Source organism: Pteronotus mesoamericanus, unplaced genomic scaffold, assembly GCF_021234165.1.
Source record: "Pteronotus mesoamericanus isolate MK-2021 breed Mesoamerican mustached bat unplaced genomic scaffold, CSHL_Meso_final contig_56, whole genome shotgun sequence".
In the NCBI taxonomy this organism is placed as follows: domain Eukaryota; kingdom Metazoa; phylum Chordata; class Mammalia; order Chiroptera; family Mormoopidae; genus Pteronotus; species Pteronotus mesoamericanus.
Window position 1 is genome coordinate 24792321 of NW_026555201.1, and position 14207 is coordinate 24806527.

Sequence of the window (14207 nt, forward strand, 5' to 3'; positions counted from 1 at the left end):
TGGAAGGGAGAATCACACAACCTCGAGCCATTAATAATACATCTTTCTTAGGGTGCTATGAAAATCTGAATCACTGTTTTGACGAAAGCTAGTGCTATTAATAGCTTTCACTACACACAAACCATTAACATTTCATTGTAGATGAGTTGATAAAAAAGCTGTGACCCATTTATATAATGGGATATTACTCAGCTGTAAAAAAGAAGGAAATTTTACATTACGGATGGACCTGGAGAATATTATGCTAAGAGAAATAAGCAAGTCAGAGAAGGACAAATACTATATGATCTCACTTATATGTGGAATGCAATGAATAAAATAAACTAACAAACAGATCAGAAACAGACTCATAGATAACAAAGAACAGACTGACAGCTGTCAGAGGGGAAGGGGGTTGAAGGGCTGGGTGAAAAAGGAGAAGGGATTAAACTAAGAAAAAAAGTAACTTAGGCACAACCAACAGTATGGTGATTACCAGAGGGAAAGGGGGTGGGGTGAGGTTGAAGAGGGTAAAGAAGGGATAAATGGTGATGGAAGGAGACGACTTGGAGTGGTAAACACACAATACAACACAGAGATGATGTATTATAGAATTGTACTCCTGAAACCCATATAATTTTATTAACCGATGTCATCCCAATACATTCAATTAAAATAGTTTTCAAGCTGGAGTCCTTCAGAAAATTAAATGTTTTATGAAAAATTGCAACAGTCAAAAATGAATTAAAATTACCTTGAAAATTAAAATTTCACATATATATGTATATGCAAAGACATGTATAAATCACTATTATAAGCCCTAGTAACGCTATCTGAATTTTCTAGAAGTAATAACATATGCCAGTCATGGAGGATAAGAAAAGACCTAGATATCCCATAACCATAGAGTAGCAGCTATAATACATAATTCTCATTCACAGAGAAAAGGGAACGGAATGTGTAAAGAATGTGTATTAGAGACTACTGAGGGTTAGGTAAACTAAACTCATAGTTCAGATTCCGGAAATTGATTATAATCAAAATGCAAATATTTAACCTGTAGTATTTACCAGATGAAATGCTGAGAAAATATATACTCTCATTGGAAATTCTACCGCTTATTTTCCAGTGTTACTTGTGCCTGGCAAATACCTAAAATTTCCTTATTGATGTGTACTTTGTAGAGAAATATTTTAAACAACAAAGCACAAGTATATTTATTAAAGGAAAGTTACCTAGGCTGAATATTTAGTTTAACGATAGCTGTAGTTATGTGGACGATTAGTATTTGTGTTCCTTTTGACAGCTAAGTCCATAATTGGTTTTGTCTTCTTAGTGAAAGATATTTCCTAATGACGGTGATTTTCAACTTGTCTCTGCCTGCAGCAACTTAATCTTCTCTCTCTAAATGTATTCTCAGATATGCTGGCATATTTGAATGGCACTAGAAATATGTAAGAATTTGAATTATCCAGTCAGATATCTGAAAGCACAAAGTGAACTCCTTTGTGCCTGATTTTCATTTTCTGAACATGCTTTGTAATCAACTGTCATAAAAGGTGAGCTCCAAATGGCAACTTATCTAAAATTATAAGCTCTTTATATTAGTCATAGATAAATTACCCAAAAGCAATGATAAATTACTAATTTATAAGAACAAAAGTGTCCCAGGGCGTGTCCTGTCATTTTGTTAAGAAAAAGGAAATACTTGAAACCATCATCGATAAGAGAAAAACACTGTTTATTTGTATGAAAAGTATCTTATATCCATTTACCTTCCCAATATTTTAAACTCTTTAATATTCACTGAATTTCACCTGTCAATGACTTTCCTTTATTATTTATCCCTTTTTAACTTCTTTTTATCTTCCATATTTTCTTCTGGTCTTTCATGCTACCCTGACACTTTGTAACAACCAGCATTTGACCACATTTACTCATCTTTCTTTCACAAATGCAAATAGCAACCCACAGTAACAATGCACCATAATAAAATGACTTAACACCCTCACCCAACCCAACAGACAAAATTCTTCATAGATTTATCAGAGATCTCCTAACTGCCAAATCCAATTCCCATTTTCAACACTGATCTGACTTGACCTGCCTGTAACACTATGCATTGTGACCTCTTTCTCCCATCTCTACGGCAATCAATTGTTTGACTTCTTGATTTCATTCTCCAAAGCTACTTCTTTACCTTCTGAGCTTCTCCTTCCCAGTTCCCGTATGGGTCTTTCTTCCTCTGTACATTCAACAGATGTAGGTGTCATGCAGGGATGGCCACAGATTATTTGCAGCTGAACTGTCTGATGAAAAAGCCTGAGATGAAAGACCACAAGAAGAGACAGACCCAGCCATCTCAGCTGTCCTCTCTGACCCTCGTCCTCAGCCAATCCACTGCTCACGAGAACGCCCAGGTGAAACCAGCAGAAGAACCACCCCAGTTTACCCACAGAATCTTTACAAATAACAAATGTTGGTTTTCAGCTACTGATTATTAGGATATTTTATTATGCAGTAAGTGATAACTGGTATAATTGGCATTCCCCAGATTTCCATGACTCATTTCTTGTTTCACTGTACACATTTTAGGAGTGACTGTAATATCGCCCACAACTTTATCAACCAAGTGTAGGATCATGGTTCCCAAATCCAATTATTTTGCTCTTGAACTCTAGACCCCTATTCCCAACTTCCTTTTTTGCACGTTTATATTATTTATATTTGTATAGCCCAAGCACTTCAAATTTGACCCATCAAAACCTACCCGTTATCCAATCCTTTCATATCCCAAACTATTCTCTTTCCTGGTTTCCCATCTTACTGAATATAATCATCATCCCTCCGCCCTTTCTTTTAATCTTGAAAACTGGAAGTCATCCTCGATTCTTTTTTCTCTCTCTCTCATCCCATTCCATTATTCTTCCTTCCAAATATTTCAAATATGTATCTTCATTTTTATCACCACTACTACAATTCAGACAGCTTTCTGTTTTATAATAGACTATTGTAGTAAGATATCACAAATTACATTATAAACTTGCACACTCACATTTGTGCTCCATAACATTGCCAGACTGCCCTTTTAAACTTCAATCTAGTTGAGAACCTTCCTTGATTAAAGTCCTTAAATGGGTTCCAAGTCCTGTATTTTAATCATTTTATCTTTCTTCCTCTGCATTTCACCCCTTCCCCTCTCCGTCTCGCCCCCTTTCCTCCCTGCTCCCAGCCTCTGTCTCCTGCCTGCTCCATGATTTGACTCCTCCAGCTCATCGCCAAGCAGTCTAAGATGCACATTCACCCAATGATTCCTAACTTGTTGCTGATCTCTGACAGGTCTAGTACGAGGGCAACCTGATTGTCACATATATCACCCTATGTATTAGATTGAACTACATCTTTCATATTTTTGTTTTCACTCTGGGCTTTTCTACAACCTGTTTCTTTGGCCTGAAACACGTTTCTTCCTCCTTCTCCATTGGACTAACTCTTACTTTGCATCAAATATTGCTTCCTCTAAGAAAACTCCCTTACCTGCTCTTAATAACCCAAATTCCACCACCCCAGATAGAAACTGATTTCCGTTTTTGATGCTTTTTCAGAACCCAGTGACATTCTGTAAGGGAGCTTCTACCTCTATTTTTTGATAGTTGTTCAGTCAGGTCCTGGACTGAGTCTTTCATCTTTGAAGTCTATGTGCTTAACATAGTTTTTAAATGTTTCTTTTATTTTTTTGAGTAGTGGTGGGCTGGAAAGTTGGGAGGTTGGTTTATAAAGCTCCGTTCCAGGTGCAGTATGTTCCACATTAATCAGCTCCATATGGATATCAAGAGGTGTCAAGTGGGATGGCTGAAAGGCTGCTTTCACCGTCCCATCTCAGGTGCAGCATGTCCAAACACCAGGTGTTTGGAGGTGGACTATTTGGAAACATTCAAATGGCACCTTGAAGTTTTCACTCTTCTCCCTGATGTTTTTCCCTCCCCAAATTACCCTTGCCATTTTTTCTTTGTGGTGATATACTATGTTCCCTGTTACTCAGGCCCAAAACCATAGTTATCAATGACTCTTTTTTTCATCCTGACACTTTCTACTGCTCCCTGTCAACTCCATTTTGAATTCCTATAAAATCTGCCTCCATAGTGACTCCAAATAGTAACTGCTATCTGAAATTTCTTGTTTCAAACAGTATTTGAAACAATTAATTGTTTTAATCTATTGTTTGCTTATTGTCTACCTCTCTACCACAGCACTATAAGTTCAATGGGAGGAGACATCTTGACTATCTTTCTCATTATGTTATCCCCATTCTGTAGAATAACATATGGCACATATTAGGAGGTACATATTTATTGTTGAACACATGAATTTTATTGTACTTTAAAATGTCTGCCTTATATTATAATTATTTAAGTATGTCTGTATGTCTACTAATCAGCAAGTTCTTTAAAAGTATGATTCATATGTAATTCATCTTTAATTTCACATAATACCTCCCCAATATGTGGGATTCATTTAATATTTCTGGATTTCTAAGAATCATCGAATAACCATCATGTTGAGTGACAACATGCCAAATATACACAAGTAGATGCCAGATCTGACAGTGTGAGATAATTCATGAAGTTTTGTTTTTAGGTGCTAAAATAAATAAGAAAGCAGAACAACAGAACACCTGACTTTGTGAAGTATTATATAACATTAGCTGCCATTTTACTTTATTCTCTAAACTGTGATTACAGCAAGTTTTCCTAACAAAAAGGCAGAACCACTAAAAATGATCAACATTTTTTAGAAGTAAAATAGCCTAAGTCTCACGCCTATTATTAATAGTCCTAGAGAAATTCTTTACTTTCAGCAAGAGAGCAGATGAGCAGGCAGTCAGGAAACCAAAGTTAACCCTGTGCGGTCCACTGCTGTAAAGAGCCTGACTGCCTGTACTATGAGAAAAGACAGAATCCCAAAGGCTACCTATCGCTTCATAAATGCTTTGTCTAATTGTGTAAAACTTTTCTTCATATGAGATTATAGTTATTTTATGTCTGCCCAATAGGAGCAGCCTTGCTTTTTAATAGCATCTTTCAGAGCTTGCAGGCAAAATTAAGGTCATATGTGCAGAGCTAAAAATAGGTATCTTCAGACCCTACTATGAAAGAGTGTGGTTTCCCCAAATGAATGCCCTGCTACTAGATTGTAAGTACCCTCAGTTAACCATTCTGCAGGGAATTCCGGAAGGACCGAAAAAAGTCAGAGTAAATGAGGAGCATTAGAGTAACTAAAGGTATCTGAGGAGACTATAAATATCTTAGACATTGGTTGAGAACAAGCATACAGTCTGCAGTATACAGTAAGCCTTAGACATAAAACTCCTATCAATTATACAACATAATTAACGAGCATGAAAATTTGCTGACATTAGACTACTATCTGCATTAATGGGATTAAAATTCTAAAAGTGCACAAAATAGTAGAATAATTCAATCTGGTGAACTGATAATCTGACCAATTTAATATGATATTAGAATGAATAGCAGGTAACTACAATTGACTAAGTCTAATAATGTTATAAACACATCTTTAACATTTTTCTGTATATTTCATCAGTTGTAAAATGCTGTTTTTCACCAACCTAACCAAGGTTTTTAATTGTCACCAAACAGACCATATTTCTGACTGCTTCCAAATTCTTCTCTTTTGATTATCCTATCTGAGTCAGGGTTAGCTTTGTGTGATTCAAGCCCATCCTACATCTTTTTATATATCTTATTGTGTTCTCTTGTTCAAACCTGTCATCTAACTGTAGGAGTTTAATAAGTGCTAATTATGATGATGCTCCCTTTATTTTCCCTTACCTTCATTTACTTCTCTCTTATAAACTTCTACTTAGAATCAATCAAAAACATTTATGGAGCACCTACTCTACAGAAAAAAACAGTCTTTCTCAACTCCAAAATACTTTGCTTTCCTTTTATTAATTGTATTATAAAGAATGTGCTTTTATCTACCCTGTCAAAGATAGTTTCCCATGAAAGAATGATTTAAAAATAAGTTCATGCATGAAATATTTAACTATAATGCTTTTTTCTCAATTAGGAGTTTAACCTCTTAGGAATGGATTTGTGTCTTTGCATGTCTGGTGCAATACCAAATCCAGAGTTTACCATTCCTGAAGAAAGAAGACAACTACTCATAAAATTCACATATTTGCATAGCAGATACTAAACACTTAATAACTCTTAGGCATTATAATTTATAAACTAATCATATCTAATTATCAGTAGAAATACACACACTGACTTTTACCATAATGCTACCTTTCATGGTAGAAGATATGTGACACTACATTATGTTTTAGGGAAAACGAAATCAACCACACACTAAAATTCTCCTTGTAACCCCATTTTCTAAAGTTATCTTGAAAAGGTAAACAAGGACAGAACAACTCTAATCTGCAGAAGGTATTTTAGAATTATAGAAGCTTAGACATGAAAGAGACCTTAAATATTCAATCTCTCATTTTATTAAAGATAAGCTTAAAATATTTAAATTATGTATCTCTTCTTTTTATCAAAACTCCATAAATATGCATAAGGAAATATCCCTTAAACTATGCTATGCTATGCTATGCTATGCATTGCAAAATTATTAATGGTCTCACAGTTTGGCTCAAAAAACGTGTAAGCAATAGACAAATCTAAAAGACTTCAGAATTCATATATTTCATCAAGATCCAAAGACAGTTTGTATATTTATACAATGATTTATAGACTCATTTCTAATTTTATTCATTAATTTATAATCTACTTCTTTATATACAGGGAGGAAAAGAGATCAGTAGTAATATGGAAGTTTTAGTGAGTCAAGGTTGAGGTTTCAAAACCCAAAATATCACATCACATTTAAGTATTAAAAACTTAGATACCCTTCATAGCATTTTTAATTCAACAGGGTTAAAGAAAGAGTAAATATTTTGAGATTTCATTATGTCCTAGCACTGCATTGTCTATATGATTTAGTTAAAAGTATAGGTTTAAATTTTGTTTCTGCCACTCCTCTGTGTCTTAACTGCCTCAAATGTAAAATAGGCACAATCATAGTACCTTCTTCACAGCATTATTTAAGTATTACATAAATTACTTAAAGCAGGCTTGGCACATAGTGTTATAAAAAGTATTAGCAGAGATGCATTCACCCTGAAGCTAATGGAACTTAAGCATAAAGGCTACCTTATTTGCACAGCCATCTTCCAAGACCCCAGAATGACCTTAGCGATATTTTTATTCATAATTGTGTATTCTTTTACTTCAAGAGCACCTCTAATTATCAAACTGGGATTCAACTTTGCATGTTATTGTTGTTGCTTTTGTATCAGAAAGATTAAGTATTTGCCATAGGGCATACAATTAGTAATGGCACATCTGAGAGGTGACCTAAGGGCTATGTGAACGAAAAGCTGTAATTCTTAACCAAGATATTTTTCTGCCTATTTCTAACATTTTCCCCTTGTCTCATAACTGTAACTATCCTATACAAAGAACATAAATCCTCCTTTTATATGAGAAAACAAATGTTTCACAATCATATTTCCCTCTTATCTCACAAGAAGGAGGAAATGCTCACTTGCAGCATTGGTGTATATAGTAGCCATCCACCATCATCTGTCAACCCTTACTTATATATACTCAGTTTTGTTTAATGAGCATGAAGTTAAATAACAGTTTCCTTAGTGAAGAATGAGTTTCCTTGGTTTGTTTTCTACCTATAACTCAGTAGAGCCTTTTATAACATCTGTTTGTCAGGTATGTATGTCCCCTCACCATTTGACAGGAAGAAGGAGTTGAGCTAGGAAAGAGGTAAAAAGAGGTTAACTTTGGATTCTGGATCCATTCTTTAAGTTACTCATGCATCAAACATATAAATCTATTACTGTGAACCAAGTACTGTAAGGGGATCAGCTGTCTTTGGAGGGTATACGATGCATCAATTTATTCAACTATATAAATATTTATTGAGCACCTACTCACTGGTGACCCAGAAAGGAACAAGGTAGATAAAGTCCTTGCTCTCACTAAGCCTATACTCAATGAAAATTTTTATACCTATCTTAAGTTACTTTATTTACTAAAAATAGAGGGTTTTCTAGCCTACAATATAAACCTTTCAGGATAATTTTCTTTGTCAGCATGTTTAATTCTTATTGATTATTCTTATCCTTGAAATATCTTGCCAGTGCTAAGCATCTTCCCAAAGCTCTATTCAATTCACATAAAGTAATAACTTTACCCTTGGGTGACCATTCACATTAGTAATTTCATTATAATCAACAAATATGCAACTTTCTCTGGAAAGTGTAGTATTATAATAGGTTCCACAAAATGGAACCAAAATCTACTTTAAAATGTAAATAATTGATTCTTAATGAATCAATGTTCTATGTGTTTTGTGTATTTAGCCAAAAGAATGTCTTTAAAAACTTATAAACAAACACACATTAAAGAACATTAAAAGACAGAAGTACGCTGAACTTCTTCACATGGACATGGTGGTGCAGATATGTTGCCTCGCTTTAGAAAATCAATATGCTAGAGACAAAGAGATTTGCTTTCAGCACCTGAAAGAGGTAAACTCATACTCCCACTTCAACTTTCTTCCACTTTCAGAACTAAAATAAAAAGAGAAACCGCCACATTTTTGTGAATTACTTAAAACTATTATCAAATCTCCTTGAACCACATACCAATCAAAACTTATGTAAATAAAATTGTTGACTAGCTACAAACATTTTTTCCCCCCCAAAAAAATCCATTTAAGAACTTTATACTGTGATGTTTCATGAATTAGTACAGGGCATAATAATACATCTTATGTAGTGGATTTTGAGTTGGCTTATAGTTGTTTCAGTAACAATTCAAGATTTAACCTAGAGCTCAATTTTACCACTGCTACTGCTCTCAGGCTATTTTTGCCAGGAATGGAGCATTCCACTCATTGTTCTTAACAGCCTGTCTGCTGCCAACTAGTAACTACTTAAGTTACTAGGTATCATTAAGGAAAATCTCTTTCAGGAACTCCTGGGAACCAAGAAGATATACTCAAATATCTGGCATTTCTAAATCCAGTTTAGGGACCATTTTAAATACTTATTAAAGGTTATACAAAAACATTATATAATAATTTCCCATTCTGCAGAATTCACAAATTACCATCCTTCTAATTATAATTAAAAAATATGGATCTTGCCAACAAAACTTAATTCTTTAAACCACAAAACTTAATTCTTCCTTCTGATGAAGCATTCATGGTATGATGTTCTTATGAGAGCAATTTAAAGCACCTGTTTTTTTAAGACTTGGCCAGAAATGCCTTAATTGATTCAAAGGGAATGTTTAATGCAAATTTTATGTATGAATTATAAATAATAGAGTTGAAATTTTATTTCCAATATATTTATTACAAATATACTTTGGATAGTTTTAATTTGAAGTTGATTATTATGACAGTGTTTTCTATCATCTGTGATTAACATATATTCATAGGTATAAGAAAAGCCAAAGGAAAGTCCAGAGTGGACTGAATAGTACTTAATAATAATTATAAAAGCCATATAACCTAGGTTAGATCCCTTCATAACTGTTGTGAATTTTTTTCCTCTTACTAATCGCCTAAATTAACTATTATATTTTAAATTTTCAACAAATGCATGAGACGCTGCTTTACTATGACACTTTTCTCCTTCTAGCAAGGTTTGGTAAAAGGTTCAACCAATTCCCTGCCCTCAAATTTCATTAATTAAAATCTCAAGGAATCATAACTCACAACCAAGTATCCCTAAAAGCTTTATAGTGACATTCTACTTTTCTGAACTTTTTAAGAAGTTGTTGATTGCTATTCAGTAGCATTAGTTTTTAAAACAACCATTTTCTTGAAAATAGAATCTGATATAAAGATAATCACAAATAGAACCTATGTGAACATTTGAATATGTTAATAATCTAAATCTAATTACTGAATGTTCATATGAATGCCAAATGAAGTTAGGCTTCATTATTTGCTTCTTAGGCTTTTATATGAGAAACAATATCTATCTAGTGACTTTTAGAAAACATCTTTCAGAACTTTGAATAGTTTATTGAAAAGGAAATATCTAGACTCTCCAATAATTTCATTCTTCATGTTGAACAAAAAGCTGCATAAGATCTTTCAAAAGCTTTTCTGAAAACTGCTCTTACTATTAAATATAGCTACAATTAGAAACTTTTTAAATATTAATTCTGACTGTAAACATAAAGAATTTTAGATTGGCTCCATTTCTTTTATTTCTAAGGAACTTAGAAATAAAAGGCATAAAAGTTTGCATGATCAAATACAATCATTTTGTGACCATACTCTCAAATTTTCTAAAGACTGTTTACCAAATTTTTGAATTAAATAATTTTTAAAATTTGGAAAAGATAATCTGGTAGAGTAGGATAAAGTTGGTGTCCAAATCCATATAATTATTTTTCTATCTCCCTGGGTTTTGAATTATATCAAATGCCAACTAAATCTTTATAAAACATTCCCTTTTATATAATACCAGCTGACATCATATGACGAACAGAAAATAAAATAATTACTATATTTTAGTTTGAGTACAAATTATAATTTTAGTTTACAAAATTATATAAACAAGTCTATTGCAGGTCCACCACATGGCAGGCACTGTCCTAGGCATGAGAACACAATGGTGACTGGACATATATGGCCCCGCCCTCTCCAAGATCCACAGTTTGCGTCTCTGAAAGGTTCTTATGCCACATAAAGTTTCATTTACATCCTGTTTGTCTGTAAAACTCTCAAATAGGTATGTGTAATGAGAATATTTACAGAACTATTTCAGGAAGTTCAATCTTGGATGATTAAATATCACTTTAAGAGAGGACAAAATGAAAAGACAGAATAAGATGCAGAAAAGTTCAGTAAACAAATTTCTCAAAATTTTATGATCTCAAATTCCTAATATTCTTTCTAGTAATTTGCATTTTTCCCTGCTGACAAAGATGCAATTATGTTCAAGTGGTTCTTTTAGTTGTATGAATTATATATCACGATGTACACAAATATATTGCTCAAACTCTTCCTTTACATTCTACAAGGAATTTTATACAATGTTTGAGGAATTCATTCACTGTTATCAGATAACTGTTGTATCATCAGTCGCATTTCCTATGAAAGGATAGAGATTTGTCATTTTAGGAAAGATACTTGGTTTTGCTATGTCCTAGTAGGGTTATTTAAATCATTATAGAATCAGATTTGGTAAAAGAAATAGATAAACTTAATTGCTTAACTAAGTTTTACCTGCAGTTTCCACCTTTGAGAAGGTAGAAAATAAAATAGAAGAAAACAAAAATATCTCATCAATAGCAATATTGAACACTGAACAAATCAATATACACAAATTCTATTTCAATATATCGCATAGCTTATATACTGCTTAATTTGAAATACACATATTTTTACGTACTTGACTACCACTGTGGTTTAAATTTTTATAAAGGGTTACAAAATAGAAATCTGTAAACAGAAGCACTCCATTATAAGAAGAACTTAATATCCTCAGTTACCACTTTTGCCAAAGCAGGTTCATAGTAAAGCATCATCTTTGGGATCACCATTCCATTTTCTCAGAAAAACTCAATATACAATGAAACTCCTCATTTTTTGTTGTTGTTTCTTTTCATGTTTTCATAATTTTGCATAAAAAATGCCATATACTCACCTCCTTGACAGAAATTAGTTTTATGGGCAGAATAGATGGTGCAGTGGCAAAACCGAGGTAATGAAAGTGGAAACATACTCCCCTGAGGGAAACTCACAGGGGTGCATGCAAAGAGTTACTGCACTGTTATCTGGCATGCCAATGGCAGAATTCTTAACTTTATAATGATAAACAAACAAACAAACAAAAAACAAACACGATTGCATGCGCACCGCAATCCTGAACTACAGGGGAAGTATTCAAAAAGATTTGTATGCTAGAAACATAACTTGTCTTATAAAACCATGAACTTTCCCATAGTAACTTTTAATACATTTTGACATCATTTTAAACAAACATACTCATAAATAATGCTACTGAATGTTATTTGAAAAATAGTGAGTTTTTTCTTTTGACAAGGGGATTATTATGGAATTTTTAATATACTAAGATATAAACCTATTTTTGATAATCATCACTAACATTATATTCAAACAGATATCTTTATTTTAATATATACTTCTATCCATTACCAGAAATACCACATTTGTGGTATAAGTTATTAGCAAATTAAATGGGTTTAAAATTTTTTATAGTGTTCATTACTACTGTTTTGGTTTCTTAAGCAAATTTGGTCAACTAAATCATTAATACATTTGGAATGAGTTAAAAACAGAATATTTCAAGTAGACATGCATGTACAAATTAAACTGGAAATTTACTTTAAAGTTGTATCACTCTATATTTTTATGCAGACATTTTAATTGTATCATTTCCTACCATCTAATTGTATGCTTTTAAATTTACACTAATTACAAGTACAAACAGGCATGATTGAGAGACCAGTTGTAGAAAAAGCCCTTATGCCAAAATAAATATATTAAAAAAGTAAAGCCCATGTGTAAAGTTGTTCTCACTTTTTTTGGCATAGAAATATAGCATTGGAGGTGTTAATAAAATACTTAATAGGATTGGAACACATTACTGGTTAAAAAAAAAATCTGTGTGTGTGAGAGAGACAGACAGACACAGAGAGACCTAGAAATATTTACACTATGTACATTTCAGGCTTGAAAGAACAAAGGAAATCGAATCAAAGTAAAATATTAATAAGGATTAAGGAGGACAACTGTTTGAATCATCCTTTAGTGCCTAAAACCACCTAAACTTCGCAAAGATTTTGAAAGAATCAGCTCATGAAAAGTTTCTCCACTGGGCATTTTCACTTCAGGAAATGTTCAAGTTCCAGGATTGCCCTACTTTAGGGGAGCCAGAGCATTGTTTCAGGCTTATATCAGCATCTGTGTTTTTCATTCTAATTAATGGTTAATGAATTTGACTTATATCTTCATCAAAATTTTAACTCTTCCTATAACACACTAAAATTCTGGCTGAAGCAAAATGAAACTTGCCAGCCCACTACTCTCAAATATACAAGGCAACACAGAGAGAGATTTGGGTGATGCTAGCTATGGAACAATGGCTGGCCAAAGTGGGGGAAATAAGTTAAAATAATCGTTATCTTCAGAGATCCTTGCCCTGGCCACTGCAGTCATTGTTACAGAAACAATATCCTCACCAGTTAGGTATAAATACAATACCTAACTCCTTAGGCCTTTGTCCCCCAAGAACAATTTTCATCAAAATCTAACTGGAAAAACAAAACAAAACAAAACAAAACCCTGCATACTTTTACACAAACTCTCGAGCACACGCACGCTGGACTTTACCTGTTTTTATGCCGAGTCTTTAGCAAGTTTCTTCCAAAGGGAGCCATGGTCCAACAGGCAATGGAACAGAAAGGACCTTATCTCAAAGTTATCTGAGGGTAGGGGGTGGTGGTATCTGGATTTCTAGAGTAAAGGGAGGAGGATTGGAAGCCTCCTCTTCACCTCCTCAGATGTTCCTCGCTTTCAGCTCATTAGTAACCGGCTACGAGAGTTGCTGGAAGTTGTGCAACTGCTGCTTTGCTTGGAACTGCGAGGTTGTTGTGGCTGCTGCACCTTTGGAGACCTGCCCAGCTTCAGCCTCCAAGAAGGCCTTTGAAGGCAGGAAAAGAAAAAAAAAGAGAGAGAGGAAGGGAGGGGGACTCTATTGTGTTCTGTACTTATTTGCAGACTTGCTAAACTTCAAGGACTGCCAACCCCACAGGCAGGGTAATACCCATGGAATGGGAATTTCACTCCATTTGGAAAACCCCCTCCCTTCCTTCCACACCCAACCACACAAGGTGAACTGAACTTACCTAAAAGAATTAAAAGTAAATACCCCACCTCCCAGCTGCTCCAGTCTGTGAAAAGTAACCTGATCGTGGCAAGCAGGAGTCAGGGCCTAGAACTCTTTGCCTACGGATTCGGTACGAAAAACCCCCGCCCGGGTGTCAGTGCTGTAAAATATGCGGAGGAGGAGCGAAGCTGGAGAGTCCAGGTGGTCACTGGCCACTTGGGAATCTGAGTCTCCGACTTCATGATCCTGAGGGCTTGCCCCA

At 34.2% G+C, this 14207-nt stretch overlaps 1 protein-coding gene across 1 annotated transcript in view; it reads right to left on the reverse strand.

Moving 5' to 3' along the window:
* The window catches only part of RASSF9 (Ras association domain family member 9), a 28773-nt gene extending 15248 nt beyond the window's left edge, over window positions 1–13525 (reverse strand). Inside the window, exon 1 of the mRNA XM_054579838.1 lies at window positions 13450–13525. Coding sequence (XP_054435813.1) covers window positions 13450–13496 — 47 coding nt within the window. The 5' untranslated portion in view covers window positions 13497–13525. The remainder of the gene's footprint in view (window positions 1–13449) is intronic.
* Between the last annotated feature and the right edge of the window lie 682 nt (window positions 13526–14207).